Source organism: Anomaloglossus baeobatrachus, chromosome 9 (genome assembly GCF_048569485.1).
Source record: "Anomaloglossus baeobatrachus isolate aAnoBae1 chromosome 9, aAnoBae1.hap1, whole genome shotgun sequence".
In the NCBI taxonomy this organism is placed as follows: domain Eukaryota; kingdom Metazoa; phylum Chordata; class Amphibia; order Anura; family Aromobatidae; genus Anomaloglossus; species Anomaloglossus baeobatrachus.
Genome location: NC_134361.1, coordinates 63,999,707 through 64,022,265, shown reverse-complemented (window position 1 = coordinate 64,022,265; position 22,559 = coordinate 63,999,707). Strand labels below are relative to the sequence as shown.

Here is a 22,559-nt window from a genome sequence, read left to right as displayed (position 1 = left end):
GCACCCCGCGCTGATAATGATGTGCGGGGGGCAGTGAATACAGCCGCACATGATCACTCCAGGCTGTAATTGCCAGGGGTGATCATGTGGACCGGCTCTTTACTATGCGCGCGTCCCCGCTCGTCCTCCCGCGCACCTGTCAGCGCCGGCTTCTGCGCTGAGAAATGGGCGGGAGGATGGGCGTGCATATGCAATGAGCAGGCACACGTGGTCACGGCATGCTGCTATAGTAGCCTGCTCGTGCCCCCGATGACCCGCTCCACCGCAGCACCCTCATTCCCCGCAGCCACAGTCAGACCATAAGACGCACCCCCAACTTTCTCCCAACATTTGGGGGAAAAAAAGTGCGTCTTATGGTCCGCAAAATACGGTATACAGATTCTTGTCATGTCACTGTATTGTTACTGTATTGAGCCTGGTGTTTGAAAAATCTTCTTCTATATACTACAAATTACAACCTGTTCTCACATTCCCTATTAGCTCAGTGTGTTAGGTTAATTTTCAAGTGAAAGGTCACTGGTTTGAATAAAGGAGCAGAGATGAAGAAGGTTTCCCAAGAAAAGAGAGCATCATCCTGTTCCTCGATAGTGGTCTCTTAGCCAAGAAACTTGCCAAACTGCATCATGTGAGGCCATGACAGTTGAAAGAATATAAAATTAAGTCCGTCCATCAATTTGAAAGCCAAGAGGTGACGTCCAGGCAAAATATCGGAGTCAACAAGTCGGCTCATCACAAAATCTATCAGTTCTGGTGTGACAATCACGGCAGTGAAAGTGACTCATCTGCTTCGTAATAGTGAGATCACAGACGTCTATGTAAGCACCATGCGACACATGTTACACAAGTCTGGAGTACTGGGCTGAAAACAGGTGAAGAAGGCTCGACTTCAATATCAGCGTAAAATGCATCAGCCTGTGTAGGCAAAGACGTACGAAAAGTAAACAGTAGAACATTGGCAAAGAGTGATTTGGAACAATGAGACAAAAGTCAGTAAACTAGGCTCTGATGGGTGCAAATGGGTCTGGAAGAAACAATGAATAAAGGGGCTAATAGATTAAGAAATTGAATAAACTGTTTAGTTCAGTGGAAGAAGCCTGATGATGCTTCACAGCCCAAGCTGTTGGATATTTGACCAGGATCGATGGTGATCTCAATGCTGAGGTATATGTGAGTATCCTACAAGACGTTACTTTGTACATTCGAGTACTATCGGTTTGAAAAGGACAGCATAGTGTTCCAGCAGCACAATGACCAGAAGTATATGTCGGCGAAGAAATGTTTTAATGACAATGAAGTAAAGGTGCTGGAATGGCCTCCACATTCCCCAGACCTAAACCCAATCAAACACTTGTGAGTAGCGTTGAATAAAAAGCTGCAAACATACCCAAGTGAGTCGTACAGTATAAACCAACACTGGGAAACATGTAGAAGAGACCTGGGATCAAATTCAGTCGAGACATGCTTGAAAATGATCGAGCACATGTCCAGAGGGATTCAGGCAGTGTTGAAAGCCAAAGGTGCATTTACAAAATACTAACATAATAATAAAAATAAAAATTTAGGAGCAAAACAGTAACAATGCAAGAACATGACAATAATCTGCATAACTAATCATATGCTAAATAGTTGCAAGTCAAATTGTTGTATGACGTTGCATAAACATTTGTCATTTTAAGATAGTAATTTTAGTCAAAGGTCATAACTAGAAATGAGCAAACCTGAGGCTCGGTGTTCGTATCAAACACAGACTTTACAAAAAAAAAACAGAGTTTGGGTGCTTTATATGTATACAAACCATTTGTGTGAACATTGCTGTGCTTGGGTACGCTCGGTGCTCAGCCCAGTGCAAGCCGCTTGCAATGTTTGATTGGCTCGCACTGAGGGTATCAACAGCGTGATCGGAGTTAGAGTGCAGCAACCAAAAAAAAGTGGAAAAACCCCATCCACCTGCCCCCGGAAGTGATTTGATTATGGCTGGCTGCATGTGGACAGAGACCTAAATTGCCCAATTAGTGACTTCCATTGGAGTTAAGGTCAAGTCCGGGTCCCAAACTCAACTTTTCAAAAGTCCAGCTGCACCCACGGAACTGAACTTCTGCGGGTCCGCTCATCCCTAGTCATAACCCTTTATTATTTCATGTGCCTACGATAGTCCTGTGTTATAGTTTTGGCAATTAAAGACAATAATTTTTCTGAATTTTTGGGGGAAAATGTAATTCCTCTTTTTGTAGTTTAGCTTTTAAATTTAAGCGGGCTTTACACGCTACGATATCGTTAATGAATTATCGTCGGGGTCACGGTGTTTGTGACGCACATCCGGCGTTATTAACGAGATCGCAGTGTGTGACACTTATGAGCGACCTTAAACGATCGCAAAAGCGGTCAAAATCGTTTGCCGCGGAGAGGTTGTCCTAAAACAAAAGATCATTTTCTACTTATTAGTGATGTTGTTCGTCGTTCCTGCGGCATCACACATCGCTGTCAGTGACACCGCAGGAGCGACGAACATCTCCTTACCTGCCTCCACTGGTAATGAGGAAGGAAAGAGGTGGGCGGGATATTCCACCCACTCATCTCCGCCACTCCGCTTCTATTGGACGCCTGCCATGTGACGTCGCTGTGACGCCGCACGAACTGCCCCCTTAGAAAGGAGGCAGATCACCAGCCAGAGCGACGTCGCAGGGCAGGTAAATGCATGTGACGGGGGTAAGCGAGGTTGTGCAGCACAGGCAGCGATTTGCCCGTGTCACACAACCGACGGGGACGGGTACGATCGCTTGCGATCTCGCTAGCGAGATCGCAGCGTGTAAAGCCCTCTTTAGTGTAGGGACTTTCAAGCATGATCATTTTCTCAATTACACATAGGAGGACAAAATTTGGAGTATGGTCATAAAACATAAAAAAATCATTTTAAATATGTCACCTATCGTTACAGTATATCAAGAAACATAATCATTTTTTGATTTGTCATTAAACTTAGAATTTAATTGTCTCTTTTGAAACAACTAAATGATCATTTCTTTTATTTCAGTGGCCATGTACAAAGAACCTTCTCTCCATGATCTCACAGAATTTTCCAGATCCGGAAGCGGTACACCAACCAAAAGTAGAAGCGTTTCAGGAGTACTAAATGGTGGTAAATCTATGAGTCAGAATGAGTCAACGTAGCCAGCTGCAGGCAAGATAAAGGCTACGGTACACACAGAAATGGAACCTTACCTCTGGATGCTGTTCAATTCTTACTAGCAGTCTTTCATCCAAATATTCAATTTTTTCAGGACAAGCACTGAACTTGCATAGGTCACTCACGTCAACCATTAGAGCTCCTGGTTTTCAATGGATTCCATCATTTTAGAAAGTGTTTTTTGCATCTCAGAAGGCATCGGGATCGCAAGCAAAACATACCGTGGAATAAGCCGATGAGAGGACATACGCTGCTCTCTGGTTATATCACATATGCTTTGTGGAACGAGAAACACAAAACTGAACGCTAATAAGAATTTTTGCTTTCCAAACAAGAATAAAAGACCACTTTTGCTCTTTAAAGAAAATTTTACTGCTTATATGTTTTATAGAGGGCAAGCGTACAAAACCTAAAACTTGTTGTTTATTGGCTTACAGTTTTATATATAAGCTTGATTACATGTATTCATTTGGAGAAGTGCAACACTTTGATTTCGGAACGCAGCTTCCCGAACTGATCCGGTTCCTCAAAAGCTGGGTCTCATTGCCAAAATCAGGTCAACTCTGAGGTGACCCCCTCAGGCTCAAGTAAACAGTGTTCCTGTAACTAATACTAAATCATTTTTTATATACAGTATCTTTGTAGCTCCCTGGTTATCGTGTTACTCCATTCATGTAGACACAAAAAAAAAAGTATTGTCAACCCCCAGGCAGTAGAATTTCTCGTTATGAATCCAACCATCCATCCTACGTAATTTTCTCTGATTTCCATTTTTTTTTGTGTATGATGTTATATAAATGTTGTGGCTTCTTTTCTAACAAAAATAAAAACCTGTGGAATTAAGGTGATGATTTTTATAAGAAATGTCTTATTTGTAAATGTCCGTTTTGTTTGTTTTTTCTTTCCCTCAACGTATGGCATATGTAAGTATCATAGATAGGGAGACGTTTTGGATCAGGCTGTGTCTACACAACAGGTACTAGTGCATCTCAATAAATTAAAATATCATCAAAAAGTTAATTTAGTTCAGTAATTCAATACAAAAAGGGAAACGCATACATTATATAGAGACATTACACACAGAGGGATCTATTTCAAGTGTTTATTTATGTTAATGTTGATGATTACGGCTTACAGCCAATGAAAACCCAAAAGTCATTATCTCAGAATATTAGAATAATTATCACAAAATACCTGCAAAGGCTTCCTAAGAAATTTAAATGGTCCCTTAGTCTGGTTCAGTAGGCTACACAATCATGTGGAAGACTGCTGACTTGACAGATGTCCAGAAGGCAGTCATTGACACACTACACAAGGAGGGATTGCCACAAAAGGTCATTGCTAATAAATCTGACTGTTCACAGAGTGCTGTATTCAAGCATATTAATAGAAAGTTGAGTGGAAGGAAAAAGTGTGGTAGAAAAAGGTGCACAAGCAAACGAGATAAGATTGTTAAGAAAAGGCCATTCAAAAATTTGGGGAGATTCACAAGGAGTGGACTGCTGCTGGAGTCAGTTCTTCAAGAGCCACCACACACAGACGTATCCAGGACATGGGTTACAAATGTCGCATTCCTTGTGTCAAGCCACTCATGACCAATAGACAACGCCAGAAGCATCTTACCTGGGTCAAGGAGAAAAAGAACTGGACTGCTGCTCAGTCGTCCAAGGTGTTGTTTTCAGATGAAAGTAAACTTTGCATTTAATTTGGAAATGATGGTCCAGAGTCAGGAGGAAGAGTGGAGAGGCCACAATCCAAGCTGCTTGAGGTCTAGTGTGAAGTTTCTACAATCAGTGATGGTTTGGGGAGCCATGTCATCTGCTGGTGTAGGTCCACTGTGTTTTATCAAGACCAAAGTCAGCGCAGCTGTCTACCAGGAAATTTTAGAGCACTTCATCCTTCCCTCTCCTGACAAGCTTTTTAGAGATGAAAATTTTCATTTTCCAGCAGGACTTGGAACCGGTCCACACTGCCAAAAGTACCAATACCTGGTTTACTAACCATAGTATCACTGTGCTTGATTTCCCAACAAATTCGCCTGACCTAAACCCCATAGAGACTCTATGGTGTATTGTCAAGAGGAAGATGAGAGACACCAGACCCAACAATGCAGACGAGCTGATGGCTTCTATCAAAGCAAGCTGGGCTACCATAACACCTCAGCAGTGCCACAGGCTGATCGCCTCCATGCCACACCGCATTGATGCAATAATTCATGCAAAAAGAGCCCCAACAAGTATTGAGGCATTTACTGTACAGACTTTTAAGTAGATGCCAACATTTCTGAGTGTAAAATCATTTTTTCAGTTGGTCTTATATAATATTCTAATTTTCTGAGATAATGACTTTTGAGTTTTCACTGGCTGTAAGCCATAATCATCAACATTAACAGAAATAAACACGTGAAATAGATCCCTCTGTGTGTAATGACTCTATATAATATATAGGAATAGATCACTCTGTGTATAATGACTCTATATAATATATGCGTTGCCCTTTTTGTATTCAATTACTGAAATAAATTAACTTTTTGATGATATTCTAATTTATTGAGATGCACTTGTATCTGTGCCTGCTATTTAATCATAATGTTGAAAATATATGTTTTCCAAATAGGTAATCAAATCCATTGCATGGATGGAAGAAGGATTGGAGTCAAGGTGCATGACATGTTTGATTTTGTGCATTAGATAACGTTCAGTTTTATTTCTTTTTCTCCAGAAATGTTATAACACGGATATGACGTTTCTAGGTTTGGACACATGATTGATTTGTTGTATACACAAAAATGCACTGAATTCATTATCACAATTATTATTTCTAAAATATATATCTATTTTTGTTTCTTTTCTTGTTTCTTTTCCAATGTAAAATCTCCAATTTAATAGAAAACTCTAAATTGAAGCAGGCTATGCATTATTACTGTTTACATGTTCCGTCATGATATTTTCTTTGACGTTGAATGGTATCATGTATTTTCTTTTTAATAGGACCCTGTTTACGTTGAAGCAGATTGTGCACTTGTAAAATAAATATGTTTCCTTCAGCTAAATATGTCTGCGGCTTCTTCTTTGTTGTTTGCTTTTCTCAGTAAAAGTAATTAAGGGCAGGAATTGATGACAGTTGGGTGAATTTATTGAACCGGTTGCATCTTTGTTAGTTAAAAAAAACGCATAATTAATTTTTTCATTGAGTTTTAATTATTAGAGAACTACATTAAAATGATGTAGTTACTGAGATTTATTGTTTTATATCCTACTAGCTGTAGTACCCGGCGTTGCCCGGGATAGTAACTGTCTGTCTGTCTCTCTCCCAGTCTCTGTCTGTCTGTGTCTGATATCTGTCTTTATGTCTCTGTCTGTCTGTCTGTATCAGTCTCTTTGTCTGTCTTTGTTTCAGTCTCTCTGTATGTCTCTGTATCAGTCTCTCTGTATGTCTCTCTCTATCTCTGTGTCTGTCTCTGTATCAGGCTCTCTGTATGTCCAGCTCTATCTCTGTGTCTGTCTTTCTCTATCTCTGTGTCCGTCTGTCTCTCTCTGTCTATCAGTCTTTCCCCGTTTATCTCGTTCCAGGTCTGTATCATTCTAGGTCTGTCTCATTCCAGGTCTGTCTCATTACAGATCTGTCTCTTTCCCTGTCTGTCTCATTCCAGGTCTGTCTCATTACAGATCTGTCTCTTTCCCTGTCTGTCTCATTCCAGGTCTGTCTCATTCCAGGTCTGTCTCATTCCAGGTCTGTCTCGTTACAGGTCTGTCTCTTTCCCTGTCTGTCTCATTCCTGGTTTGTCTCATTACAGATCTGTCTCTTTCCCTGTCTGTCTCATTCCAGGTCTGTCTCATTCCAGGTCTGTCTTGTTACAGGTCTGTCTCTTTCCCTGTCTGTCTCATTCCTGGTTTGTCTCATTACAGATCTGTCTCTTTCCCTGTCTGTCTCATTCCAGGTCTGTCTCATTCCAGGTCTGTCTCGTTCCAGATCTGTCTCTTTCCCTGTCTCTCTCGTTCCAGGTCTGTCTCGTTCCAGGTCTGTCTCGTTCCAGGTCTGTCTCGTTCCAGGTCTGTCTCGTTCCAGGTCTGTCTCTTTTCCAATCTGTCCAGGGGAGAAGGATATATCAAATCATATACCAGCATATCAAATTTCCAGCAGTCACTCCCTTTGTTCTCCGGGAGATAAGTACCTACTCAAGGATTCTGACATCTGCTCTCTTGTAGAAAGTAATTCAGTGTTCTTTAAAACTGATCCTTCCTGAATTGGGGGCTTTGGGAGAGATTGGCCAAACAATCGGTTGGCCAGCAGTTGTTTAATGTGCATAGGGGGTTACAATTGACTCTTCAGCACATTACATGGATTGCTTTCACTCATATCTGTCTCAGCTTTCACTGGTGTTTACAACTTAATCTCATGCCAGCCACTGGTGGACACAGACAGAAAAGGGCCCCCGTATAAGGACAACATATGGGCCCTTTGCAGCTCAAAAGCTCACCAAAATGTACAATTCCAACTACTTTGGAAGTGGAAAAGAGCTCCTTTTGCTCTTAGGCCCCTGTGGAGCTTCACAGGTTGCATCAACGATATGTCCTCCCTTTCCAGGAGCAATTGCACAAAAAAAGTTTATTCACCGATTCCTGAAACTAGGAGGATGAAGCACTCAGCTTATATTTGTGTGTGATCACACCAGTTTACAAGCCGAGAGACATTCTATAGTATTCAACAGGCACTTTTGCACTGCTTCTGGTTTAAGCAATCAGTAGGGGTCTAAGAAGCTAATCTTATCATTCACTTTACCGAATAGGGGACAATGTGAGGCAGCCTTGTAAACTTCTATGGCATTGGAAGCGCAATAGGGCTAAAGGGAGATGGCTGGGATTAGAAGCTAACCATTAGCTCCAGAGGCCGCAGCCAACCTCAATACGGTGCTGACGAGCTCAGCAGGAATGTAAGAAGTGCACATGTTTGACCATCAAGCCAAGATCACAGTGATGGATAGAGAGGAGCAAACCTTTGGAAGTTTGGTTCGCCAGGTACATTCAGACCTTAAAAAAGTTTGCTTTTTGACCCAGACTTGATCTGAACCTCAATGGAGGTCAGTAATTGGGCATTTCGTGGCTCCCCAGACATGCAGCCAGCCATAAGTAGAACACTTGCGGGGGTTATTCAATTTCTTTTGTGTGTGTGTGTGTACACTACATCTGATGATCACACTGATTTTACCCCAAGTATGAACCATTCAAACACTGCACGCGGCTTGCACAGGGCTGAACATCGCTCATACCCAAGCACAGCGCTGCTGATTTGAATGATTTGCACTCGTAATTCACTCGAACTTCGAACCCAAACTTTGTTTTTTTGGAAGTCAGTTTCCAAACTCGAACTCGGAACATCGAGCTTCAAGTTCGCTCCTCTCTAGAAATAGACCATCCCATTGGCAATGAGCTGTAAACAATGAAGTAGGAAAATTCAGTCATTAAGAGAACAAGGGCATGGAGAAACATCAAAATAATTACAAGATTGTTTATTTTTACTACAGCTACCTAAACATACTCATTCAGGAAGATTGTAATAACCATCTGTGAATCATATTGGTAGTAAACCTAGTATTTGGGACTTTACTGATCATGATCTTTTCTTCAATGAAGATATGGCTAAAATTTGGGGTCCCATAGGTTATTAAATAAATTGAATTTGTGAAAAACTATAATTTAACCTTTCAGCACAAAATATACATGTACATCAGTGCTGGCATCACTGGGATCACTGAGTGTGGAGGTGGCTCAGAAGATGAACTCACGCTATATGTGAAACGCCCGCGCCGGGGCTTGCAGGGCTCGCACGGTCACCGGGCCGGTGGTGTTCGGGGTCAGGCTGTGAGTGGCCCGACCCGGCTTCCGTGACCCCTGGCGGGTTTCAATAAAAGGAAAGTCCAACCGTCAGTCCGGTGTTACAAGGGGGGTGGAAGGAGGGTAACGGGGTTCATGGAGAGCTTGCCATCGCTCTCCCCCAGGAAATGGTACGGGACAGGGACGGGGGATGCTTGCAGCGCCACCCGTGGTCTGCGGCCAGGTGTTAAGCCGCCGCTGCGCAGTCTCTCTCTGGGGCAGGTGTTATGGGCAGCTGGATGGAATCGCTCCCCACGGGTGGAGCAGGGTGGCCCCGGGAGGTTTATGAGACCCAGGGCAACAGTCCTCAGGGACACAGGGTGCACAGGGCGGCGGCATTACTCACAGCAGTCACGGAGTGCAGTTCCAGTTGTTCCTTATTTAAAGTCCGTTCCACATCGCACCCGGGTGCTGGTCCTCGCCGCCTGTAGCCTTTGGTCGGTCCCGGGCAGGTAGGAGGAAGGGGTGTCCGGTGAGGTGTTCTGGGGGTCTCTCCCTTTTGGTGCGTTAGTGCCGTCCCCGTGGCATAGAGCATCTTGGGAACTCGCCACCTCTCTATCTCTCTCATCCCCGGTAGCGGACCTAACACAACCGCCACCGGGTACAACTTTCTCCAGGGAACCCCAGTCCTCAGCTCCATTCCCCTCCTTTAGGTGTTATCAGCCCTGGTCTCTTGGCATCTCTTCAACAGGAGCTGTCTTGTGCAAGTCTGCACGCTTCTGCAGCCTCGGACGTTCTGACAAACCTTCTGTGTGTTCTGCACTAAACTCACTCCTATTCAGGCCCCCCTCCCCTTGGTTGTCATGGGGACCTGCCTGTGTCCAGCCACCTGCTCATTAACGAGACAGGATGAGTCATGGACTCAAAACTTCATGCTTCAAAAGCTATTAACTCCTTCCTGCCAGTGTGATGTGAGTGTGTGTTGTAGGGACTCTTCTTCCTCCTGCCCGGGAAAAATGGGGTAACATTTAATACCCTGTAATGACCCGTTTACAGGGGCGTTACATATGCATCGGATGCCGACTATCTTCCATAGTTGATGTCTGTTTCTAAGGCGGGTTTTGCACAATACGACATCTCAGGTGCGATGTCGGTGGGGTCAAATCGAAAGTGACGCACATCCGGCGTCGCAGGCGATATCGTAGTGTGCAAATCCTTTTTGATACGATTAACGAGCTCAAAAGCGTCGTTATCGTATCATCGGTGTAGGGTCCGACATTTCCATAATGCCGTGCAGCGACAGGTACGATGTAGTTCCTCGTTCCTGCGACAACACACATCGCTGTGTATGAAGCCGCAGGAGCGAGGAACATCTCCTACCTGCGTCCCGGCTGCATTGCAGAAGGAAGAGGGTGGGCGGGATGTTTACATCCCACTCATCTCCACCCCTCCGCTTCTATTGGCCGCCTGCCGTGTGACGTCGCTGTGATGCCGCACGACCCGCCCCCTTAGGAAAAAGGCGGATCGCCGGCCAGAGCGATGTCGCAGGGCAGGTAAGTGCGTGTGAAGCTGCCATACCGATAATGTTCGCTACGCCAGCTATCACAAGATATCGCTGCTGCGACGGGGGCGGGGACTACCACGTTCGACATTGCAGCATCAGCTTTCGATGTCGCAGCATGCAAAGTACCCCTTAGGCTTCCTTCACATGTCAGTAATTCCAGAATATATGACGTCCATATTAATACATACCGGAGACACAGACATACGCAGATCCATTAAAATCAATGGTTCTGGGCACACATCATCACAAGGACTGTGAGTCTGTATGGGGCACATGTGTGTCCATGTTTCCCGCACGAAGTAAGTCCATTTTTCTCTGGCAGCATTGATGTCACACAGACTACACAGTAGTGTGATCCGTGTGACACGTACTGGAGAAAACGTGTGTCTCTGAAAAAAAATTATTTTCTACACTCACCTCTGCGATCTTCAGCGCTGCGGTCACTTGCTTTAAGGCCCGCTCATTATGCTCATGAATATTCATTGCACCATGGACCCGTAAGCAGCAGCGCCGGAGATATCATCACCTACGACAGCAGTGTTGGGGACAAGTGAGTATAGGAGTGCCTAATCTCTATGGGCTATCACAAATAGCACATGGAGAACACATGTGTGCCAAAATCACGGCACACGGATGAGCCATATGCACCTTCAACACGGGTGTGCAAAATAGGAACGTTTTTTCACTGACGTGTGAAGGGGACCTAATAGCCATGGCCAGAACTGAGCTCCAGTCGCTTCTGTGACTATTTAGATGCCACTGTACTTATAGACTTCTTTTGGCCACGAGCAATGCTATTGTGAGGCTGTGTTACCATGGTCCTTTTTCTACATATAATAAATATTATAGAAAAAAACCCCGAAAACAATGACAAAATGACATTTTTTACAATTTGATACCACTTATAATTTTTATTTCTGTTTCTCAATATATCGTATAGTACAATGTATAGTGTCATTCAAAACTGCAAGTTGTCCAGTAGAAAAAGAAACCCTCAGGTGGCTATGTCAACCTAAAAATAAAAATGTTATGGATCTTGGAAGAACGGGCTTGAAAAATGCTAATGTAAAAATGAAAATTGGCTGTGCTGGCAAGGGGATAAGGTGATTTTTCATCATGGCACTATTTTCTGATTGGTAGGATGTGATTGCTGAGACATTCTCTAATCCTGAAAAAAAGAGCTACAGTGCTGATTTACTGCTACTTGCTTTTTAAAGTTTTATTCCAAAAGCCACAGGTTATGCGGAGAACTCCATTAGCCACAAGTTTAAATTTAGAGAAGGTTCTGTTTATGGATGAACTGTTCCTAGTATCATAACAGAATATTAGTTAATCCCTAGGAGATTAAAGGCCGCTTTACACGCTATGACATCGCTAAAGCGATGTCGTTGGGGTCACGGTATTTGTGACGCACATCCGGCCGCGTTAGCGATGTTGCTGCGTGTGACACCTATAAGCGATTTTGAATCATTGCAAAAACGTTCAAAATCGCTCATCGCGCTATTGCCTTCATTAGCTGCGTGGAGCTGACAGGAGCGGCAGTGTCTTCTGCAGCTCCGGTCACCTCCATGCAGCAGAGCTGGAAGCGACGCTGGACCATCCTGGATTACGCCGGACATGGAGGGCTTTTTCGGGCTTATTAAAGTGGTGAACCAGGGTATGTTTGTGTTTTTTATTTCTAATAAAGGATTTTTTCGGGTGTGTGTGTGTTTATTTACTGTCACTTACAGATTAATCATGGAAGGTATCTCGGGGGAGACGCCTGACATGATTAATCTAGGACTTATTGGCAGCTATGGGCTGCCAAAAACTCCTTATTACCCCGATTTGCCAACGCACCAGGGCAAATCGGGAAGAGCCAGGTACAGTCCCAGAACTGTCACATATAATGTATGCGGCAATTCTGGGCGGCTGCTGACTGATATTGTTAAGCTGGGGGGCTCCCCATAACGTGGGGCTCCCCATCCTGAGAATACCAGCCTACAGCCATATGGCTTTATCTGGCTGGTATTAAAATGGGGGGGGAACCGCACGCCGATTTTTTTAATTATTTATTTATTTATTTTACTGCACAGTATAGACACGCCCACCGGCTGCTGTGATTGGGTGCAGTGAGACAGCTGTCACTCAGCATGGGGGGCGTGTCTGACTGCAACCAATCATAGGCGCCGGTGGGTGGGGAAAGCAGGGAATACGAGATTGATTAATGAGCGGCCGGCATTTTCGAAGTAATTGTTGCCGCGTATTCTCTGCACAGCTGTTCCTCGCCGCGCTGGTGATCAGGGAGCGGTAAGTATGAGAGAGGGCTGCTAACTTCAGTCACCCGGGGGATTAGCGGTCAATGGTGAATCCTTCACAGGTGACCGCTAATCAGTACGCGGCACACAGACAGAGCCGCGGCATGACAATGAAGTCGGGTGAAGTTCACCCGAGTTCATTCTCATTGCGCAACTCTGTCTGCTGTCAGCCGACATGTATCAACGACATTGTGCAACACACAAACGGACATTCCACACGGACATTCCACGTACACATACACGGGCATTTTACACACAAACATGGATATTTTACACGTACACACGGCTCGCATATGCCATCACACGGATGCCATACGTACCGGAGAAACGCCCCAAAAAAAATGGAACACGGACCTGAAAAACGGACTGTGTCATACGGACAGTTTTTTTGCGGAAGTGTGTTTTAGGCCTGAGAGAGGGATTGTTCGGCAGTCACAGCGACGTCGCTGAACAGGTATGTGCGTGTGACACTGCTGTAGCGATAATGTTCGCTACAGCAGCGATCACCACATATCGGCCGTATGACGGGGGTGGGTGCTATCTCGCTCGACATCGTTAGCAATTGCTAGCAATCTTTCAGTGTGTAAAGTGGCCCTAAATTGCAAAACCTCCTGTACACCGCTGATCACCAGAATTTAGAAAGGTATTTTTTCTGGAATGTTAATAAAACAGGTGTCTATGAGCATGTGCAACAGGGATCTCAATGCCTTCATGTGTAGGAGGATGCGCATCCACTTGATATTCTGATCTATTATTAGAGATAACAGAAGTGTTGAGGAAAGGAGAGGTTGTTCACACTGCTGACTACCCTGTATTTCTGATCTAATTTGTCATGACCATGCTCTGCTGGCCGCCACCCTGCAGAGCTGGCTTACTCCGTGCAATCCCCTCCAGGTTTTCAGCCTTTCCTTGACCATGGCGGAGGGGTCCTTCTAACCTCAATTTGGACCTTCCTCCACTTTATAACAGAGCCGACCCTGGTGTCATGCTGCCAGTGATATTTCCGGCTAGTTAGTTGGTTAGTGCTCTGCTCGTGTCTTCCCTGATCCTGTCCCGCTACCGCTCCCCTCCTCCAGCCCTCCTGACTGCTTTTCTCCGCCCGTGTCTGACTTTCGTGACTTCCCTGTGACCCTCTCTGTCTCACCTCCTTGTCTCTGCCCATCCCCATGTATTGCCCAACTCCCTCCATAGACCCCCTAATGTATTACCCTCCTTTTCTTTTCTTTCCCATCTCTGTTGTCCGTTCTCTTCCCTACCCTCTGACAGACTCCCTTGGTTTACTGACCTTGGCTTGTTTTGTCTCTGTCTCAGAATATATGCACAAATGAAGAATGGTCATGCACCACTGCCTGTCACCTGCGGTACCGCATTTGCCCGGGGTATCCATAGCAGGAGCTGGCATACAGGTTGCCTCCAGCTTTTTACCTTGCACCTGTCTGAATAAAGTTTCCAGCACAGCGAAGGAGTGCGGTCCTCTTTCTTACCTTATCATTTGTCTCTGTCTCAGTTCCCACTTTTGTCCTGATGCTACCTCTCTGTGCTTCGACCTCGGCCTGTTTTGATTGCTCTCCCTGGGTTCTGCTCCTCCAAGGGTTTCTGCTAGTATATCCTGTTTGGTTGTACTTAGCAACAAAACCACCAGGTGCTGCTTAACTGCACCAGGTGTCTTTTCACATAATTATGGAGATACAAGTACTGCTGAGGTAAGAAGAGGCTGCTCACACTGCTGTCCATCATCTATTTTTGATGTAATACTGGAGATATTATGACTGCTGTGGTAAAAAGAAGCTTCTTACATATCTAGCTGATCTAATACTGGAGATTCAAGGTACTGAGGTAAGAAGAGACTGTCCACAATGCTGTCTATCCTATCTTTCTAATCTAATACTGGAGATTCCAAGTGGTTTAGGTTAGTATATGCTGCTCACATTGCTGTCCACCATGTCTTTCTGATCTATATTGGAGATATCAGGGGAGCTTAGGTAAGAAGAGGCCGCTCAGTGCTGGCCACCATGTCTTTCTGATCTAATACTGGAGCTATCAACGGTGCTGAGGTGAAAACATGAAATTCACAATACCTCACACTATTAGCCAATGTTTTTCTGATCTAATACTATAGATGTCATGGTGTTGAGGTATGAAGATGCTGTGCACACTGTTTTCCGTCCTGTCTTTCTGTTTTAATACTTGGAGTAGCAAGTGTGTTGAGATAAGTAGAGATCACTGACACTGCTGTTCAACCTGTCTATCTAATCTAATACTGGAGGTACCAAGGTACCAGGGGTGCTGAGGTAGAAAGAGGCTGCTCATACTGCTTTTCACGCTGTAGGTTTTGATCTAATATGCACAATATCAGTGATGTTGAGGTAAGAAGAGTCTAAGGGGAAAATGTTTCTCCTTGAGGAGACTGACAAACCAATGTGCTGCCAGTGAGGAGTCTTATAGCTGCAATGCTCCTCTGGGAAATAGGCAAATTGTCTCTTCAGGGAGGAAATAGATGAACTCCAGTGCCACCTATTGGAAGTAGCAATCCTAAAAGTCAAAATTGACCCTTTAACGAGCCTTTTCATATGACTTAGGATTTATGCCAGATAAGAAACTTAATTTGCCGACATGGTGTTTCAGAGTGATTGCCCCTTGTCAGTGCAAAGTATGAGACCTGATCTGGCTGTAAAGCTATAGTGTAATCTAAGGGAAAAACATTTCTCCTTGACAAACCAATCTGGCTGCCAGTGAAGTCTTATAGCTGCAATGCTCCTCTGGGAAATATTTAAATTGTTTCTTCAGGGAGGAAGTAGACGAACTAAGTGGTAAGAAGAGGTCACTCAAACTGCTATCCATCTCATCTTTCTGATCTAATACTATAAAACGCCCTAGATAAAACAAGCACAATAGGTTTTTACCTGATATGAAAAGGAAATGGGTGAAAAAGCAGGCTGCTCACCTTGTGTGGTTGTGTGACCCACAACCAGTGCAAAAACACTATCAACTGTCATAAGGTCCATGAGCCCTAAGGCTGAATTAAACAAACAGGAACCTGGCAAAAATGTGGCTTAATCTGAAAATGAATAAGATGATGGTCCAATCCATAATATAAAAGAAAGGGTGTTTTATTGATGTGATTCACCACATCTTCCTCAGAATAGGCACCAAATTAAGGAACGCATGTGTCTGCTATTAAAAAAATGAATATTCTCTTCTCCCCATGCCCATAATCCCATTCACCTCTTGGTATCAATTTCAGTGCACAAAGATGATTGGTACATCAGTTGTTTTTGACTCCTGATGAAGGAGTTATTTGGACTCTGAAACGCGTTGAATAATAAAAATCATTAACTCTTGGATTCATCTCCTGCTTATATCCATGGCAGTGCAATTAACCCTTTTCTCCCTCCTGCTACTAAGTGCACAAAGATGGGCAGGATTATGGGTGTCGGGAGCAGTGAATATTCATTCACTTTAACAGCGGGCACACATGTTTGCCTTAGCTGTTGCTGCAGCCTGCTCTTTCCTCCTGTGATCCTGCTCCACCACTGATGCCCCCCCCTTTCCACACCAACAGCCAGGTACAACCAGACTATAAGATGCACCCCCACTTTCCTCCCAAATTTTTGGGGAAAAAAGGTGTGTCTTATAGTTCACAAAATACAGTAAGTCGCATTTACTAATCTAGTAGTCACCCAGCTTTATCTAATACTAGCTGTACTACCCGGCTTCGCTCGGGTTAATAACTGCTGTTAATAAAATAGAATGTATTAACAAAAATGTATTCTGCACACAAAAAACACAAAACAAATAGATAGAAATGTAATTATAATGTTTGTCTCCCCCTCTGTATATATCTCTGTCTCTCTATCTCTTTGTCTGTCTGTCCCTTTCCCTGTCTGTCTCTTTACCTGTCAGTCTGTCTCTTTGTCTGTGTCTGTCTCTTACCCTGTCTGTGTCTGCCTCTTTCCCTGTCTGTGTCTGTCTTTTTCCCTGGCTGCATTGTGACAAAATTCCATATAAGGGCGTGGCTGCGCATTCTTCTGAAGTTCTGGCTGCACTGTGGCTCCCAGTTCCATTCGCTTTAATGGAGGCAGGTTTTTTGGTGATTAACTGCAAAGCGCGGGGTTAAAATTTCCCCTCGAAAATATAGCCTATGACGCTCTCGGTGTCCAGAAGTGTGAGTGTGCAAATTTTGTGGCTGTAGCTGCGACGGTGCAGATGCCAATCCCGGAAATACACACATACATACATACATACATACATACATACATACACATACACACATTCAGCTTTATATATTAGATAATCAGCCCTCCTTAGCACTTCAATATCATTTTTAAAAAGTGAAGACCAAAAATGAATCAGTTTTTGAATATATGGTCTTGTAAAAAAAAAAAAAAGTGGAGAAAGCAGCTAAATCTTGTTTTTCAGGGCTTCAGACATTCGCCCTGACGGAGCAGGTGGCATGTGGCTAACAAGTGATGTGAACATAGCCTTTTTTGTAACCAAGTTCTCCTCCTGTTCGGCTATTCCAAGATCAGTTTTATTCTTTTCAATGTATCACTCTGATTACCGCATCCTAGGTACATTACTTTTTTTATATTGGAAATTCTAAACCTGTTGATATTTAAATCTCCTGTTAGTGGAAGAATTCATAAAGAGCTGACATCTGTACGGGCGCCTCAGTAATAGGGCTGATTTACTACATTAACTTCTAAAGTCTTATTTCTCCATTATGCAGATGTTAAAACAGCTGAATCACTTGATTGCCTAAATCCCCGATGTTCACACTTTGCTGCGGATACCTTAACGCTTGAACACTTTCCTGTTTTGTTTCTGTAGTTGTCATGTCATTTTCAAAAAACATGCACCAACAAGAGAAATAAGATGACGATGCATTAAAATAATAAATATTCATAGCCTTTAAATTTTAACTGGCAAGTGATGGGATTTAAGTGTATTACTATACATATAGTGCCATTAGAAAAAGTATTTGAGTTTTTTTTGTGATTTTCTCATTGTAAGCAGGGTTTACTAAAATTCGGCTGAGTAATCAAACAGTTGGTTAAGATACTAGAAAAAAATGGATATTTAGATTTTTTTTATTTGACAGCTTTGCCAATTTCTTTTTTCTTTCGAAAGACTTTGATTTGATTCAGTGAATTGCAAAAAAGTCTTGTGTAACAATCTGGGATCTCCAAAGACTGTATTGGATTATTTTTAAGCTCCTTCACATAAACAGCATTAGTAATGTCAAAGTGACATCAACATATATGTCTACGTGTCAACGGATGGTAACCAGTGGTACTCTATTCAGTTGATACTCTACAGTTCACTGCCAAACACTTATTTCTACATACTGCAAAAGGGTCACATGCTAGCAATGGGGAAAAAATTGCCCCACCTGAAATGCCAGCACACCACCATGACAATGACCAGGACTGTTGAGCCTCCTTCACCAAGAGCATCTGCTCAGAAATGTAGCGCTTGGTCCCAGCGCCGCACCGCCGCACACTCATGCTCCCAGGCTGCGGCGAGGGTGCCGCTCTCATCACCTACCCACCGGTCCCATGTGACTCACTCCTGCCCTGGGGTCTGCAGCAGCCTCCTCCTGCTTCCAGGCCACACGCAGGCCTTCTGCAAGTGCCCATAGGGTGCGCACGCAGCCACGCAACCTTTACCCCTTACCCAAAAGTGATCCTTCAGGTCAGCTATCAGCCTGCAGGTATTTAAAACTCCCTGCCTTAAGGGAGGTGCCTGAGCAACATTGCCTATCTGTAGTGTGTTGCTAGTTTTCAAGTCCTGTACCTTTCACTGTGTCTCGTTCTGCATCTTGTATTTTAGTACCAGGCACCTGTACCTGCTATCTGTGTCTCTTTCTAGAGTCTGCTACCACCGTCTGCATGCTGCCACGTTTGAGCTACCACCACCTCCGTGCTGCCATGTCTGAGCTACCACCACCTCCGTGCTGCCACGTCTGAGCTTCCACCACCTTTGAGCTGCCAAGTCTGTGCCACCACATCCCTACTGGAATTTAGAGTCTCTCCCATCCGTAAGAGCTGACACCACTGGTCCTGGCAGTCATGCATTTAGCCCCCCTTGGGCTGCACCTGACAATCCCTGTATAGGGGTTACCTTGAGGCTATCTTCTCCAGGGGAGTCCGATGTACAGCCCAGTGGGTCCACTTCCAGACGTTCACCACTTGTCGGCAACTGTAACAATAAGTTGCCCACAGATGAAGCAGATTTGTTCCATTAGATCTTTTGGCCGGACGTCGGCTCCATTCTTTCTTCTGCCTCCCTTCTATAATGATGCCACCTTCTCAACACCTCAACCAACTTTTCCATTAAACAATTATCAACATCATCCCTGACTAAGCTAACTGTTGGGTTATTGTCGGAAATGCTTCTTGACCTGTCTTCAGATTCCCACCTGTATACTTTCACTGATTCAGAGTGACTCACCCATATCTGCTGCTACTAAAAGTCGGCAATGTAAAAGATAAAATGTTACAACAGTAGAGGAGGAGGACTGTGCAGAACACTGACTCAATCTGACGGTGTCATTGTCAGAGGTAACATCATCCTGCTGTGACTGAGAAGACTGATCCATGTAAGTTCCATAATTTCTTCTGCTTCCTCTGCACTAATGTTTGCATTTACTATTACTTCCGAACAGACAGAAGGATGCCAATGGTGGGGATTCTGCTGCTTGCAGTGCCAACATTTTATGTATTTTTTTCCTTTACATTATAATATTCATTAAATTTGACATTTTTTTTCTTTTATCATACATTATTTTTACTACACTATAATTACATTTTGTCACTGTTTTAAACTCCAATTATTCCTTCTTCTAAAAAGGATTAGACAGGAAATGCCAAGATTGGACATGTCCAAAAAGTCAGCAATACTAACAGGTCATAGTATTGGTGTGGTGTGAACAGCTGTCAAATTGGACAGGTGTGCAACCAAATTATAATCACAATTAAACATCTTCATTATTTAATACATACAGTAGTTATAAGGTATGGCTGAAAAAAAGATAGATGTCCATCAAGTTCAACTTAAGGGTAGGAAAGGATAAAGATAGGGGTGGGATTCAGACGGTTCGCTCCAGTTCAGGGGAACTGATTGTCAAAATAGCAGCCGGATCCCCGAATTGACAAGAAGCACCTCCCCAATCCGCTCTTGGGGATCCGCCTGTTCCAACTGAATGAGCGTCCTCACAATGCAATAGTAACAATGCCGAATGTGTTATATGTCTTACACCCTGCACCTTGCTGCTTGGATCCTATATCCTCATATCTTCATATATTTAACTTTAATATTCACCTGCCTGTAGTCAAGCACTGACAACCAACTGTATACGATCCACACTGCTATCGCTTATTAATATATTAATAGGCCCAGGCATTATTATTTCATTGTAAGGTGGATAATGGGTCATTTTCAGGGCAAAGTGCAATAGCTACAATGTATATACTGTATATTTTTTACACCTTGCACTTCATGGCTTGCCTCCTATGTATTGATATATTTACATCAAGTGTATTACATGTCCTTACTTCAACATATTGTTTTGATTGTTATCACCTTAATATTTAGTGCCTTCTATGTTCTATGTTTTAGATCTCATGTCTCTTTTGTCTGGCATCATTGCTGTATTTTTACATTTTTATTTTTATTATACTATTATTAAAGATTATTTTTTACCAGGGCAATTGATAACTTCATATATCTAGGCTCACAAAGTGACCAGTAACCAGTTGGTTTCGAAACGAGTAGACGTTAATAAATCGCATGTTCTTTACTGCCTGGTCTGAACTCCATCAAATTGCCAGCAGTACAGACTAGAGTTGAGCGCGGTTCGTGGTTCTCCAGTTCGCGGTTCGAGTCATTTTGGGTGCTGTTCGAGATCGAACTAGAACTGGAGCTTTTTGCTAAAGCTCGATAGTTCTAGTTACGTTCGAGAACGGTTCTAGCAGCAAAAAGCCAAGCTAATTACTAGCTGGCTTTCCGCTGTAATAGTGTAAGTCACTCTGTGACTCACACTATTATGAAATTTCAGCCCATAGTTTGCGGGAACAGCGCATTCAGATCACTGCTGCTGGGATAATGGCGATCGCCATTTTTTTTTTTTCCTTGTCTTCCTTCCCTAAGCGCGCGCGTGTAGTGGGGCAGGCCAGCATGTCAGCCAATCCCAGACACACACACAGCTAAGTGGACTTTTAGCTAGAGAAGCAACGGCATGTGTAATAGGATGTCCATGTCACATGTCCCTGCATTATAAAAACGGGTATCTGCCCGTCTGGACGCCATTATCTCTTCTGCGTCTGGGTGTCAGTCACCGCTGGCGTAGCTCCTCTCTCTGATACTGCTGTGTACGCTCTACACACAGCGCTATACAGAATAGGGATAGAAGTTTCTATTAGCCCTTGTAAGGGCTAATTACAGCAGGCTCAGAGCCATAGGTGACAGTCAGATCCGTGGAAACAGATTTTAACAGCTACGGAAGATAACAGCGTCTGTGTAGCTAAGCTCAGGGACTTCCTCGCTGCATTTCCTCATTAGGAGGGATAGAAAGTGAGGCTTCCTTTCCTGTACACTGACCAACAACCCTGCCACTGTACCCTCCTGTCCTTTGCACACTCAAGCTCATTGTTACTAAGCCATTATACTAGCAAACACTGAGTAAACTTAGTGGCATCTTAAAAGTGGCTGTTGGACTTCCATTAGTGTTCCACTAGTGCAAATCTATTTGCAGCACCTCTGCATTGCACACTCAAACTCATTGTTACTAAGCCATTATACTAGCAAACTATGCTGCCAGTTTAAGGGCCGTAGTTGCATTGTCAGGGAGAGTTATTGTTTTTTATTCTGCTGTTAATAAAGATAGACCACCGCTGCAATCTACACCACCTCTCAATTTTTACTACCACATTTTAAGTGCACAATCTTTTCGCAATCAAAATAAGTGGCAAAATGACAGATGCTGGTGGAAAGGGGAAGAGGCGTGTTGGAAAAGGAAAAAAAGGGTTTGTCCGTGGGGAAGGTGGCAAAGCTCCATTAACATCTGCTGAAGATAGACCATCTTCCAGCAAAAGTAAGATGTCTACTACTTACCATGGACAATCCGATGTGCTCCCTTTTTTACGGACACGAACAACTGGAACAAAGGTAGATGATGGCCAAAAAAAGAAAATGCTTGAATGGATCTCAAGTGGTCCAACAAGTGCCCTCTCCGCCACCTCAACTACCGCATCCAAAAAACACCAGTCCTCTGAGTTGTCATCCCAATCACACTTGCTTTCTCCCAGCTCTGAAGTCTCCATCCGCCCTGCACAGTATGGTGGAACTGAGATGGCTGAGTCTGCAGAGCTGTTCAGTCACACTATAGCCTGGGAATCAGAGGTCTGCTCCCAAGCTACAGTGAGTACAGACCAGGAAATGGTCTGCAGTGATGCCCAGAACCTTTGTGACTCAGATTCAGGCCTTGATGAACAAGTTTCTGAACATAATGTTGACCCCTATTCACAAACTGAAACACCTGTTGTAATAGACAATGAGGAACATACTGATGACGATGAGACGCAGATACCAGATTGGGATGACAACTTAAATATTCGGTCAGGAAAAGAAGAGGCTCGGTCTGAGGGTGAGGGGAGTGTAAACACAACAATTAATGAGGAAGTTCTAGATCCCACCTACTG

The 22,559-nt window shown here is 43.8% G+C and overlaps 1 protein-coding gene across 5 annotated transcripts in view; it reads left to right on the top strand.

Moving 5' to 3' along the window:
* The window catches only part of FGF13 (fibroblast growth factor 13), a 539,181-nt gene extending 532,945 nt beyond the window's left edge, over nt 1-6,236 (top strand). For all 5 annotated transcript variants that reach the window (XM_075323769.1, XM_075323768.1, XM_075323771.1 and 2 more), the window contains one exon: nt 3,032-6,236. In XM_075323769.1, the coding sequence (XP_075179884.1) occupies nt 3,032-3,168 (137 nt within the window). In that variant the 3' untranslated portion in view covers nt 3,169-6,236. The remainder of the gene's footprint in view (nt 1-3,031) is intronic.
* The last annotated feature ends 16,323 nt before the right edge of the window (nt 6,237-22,559 follow it).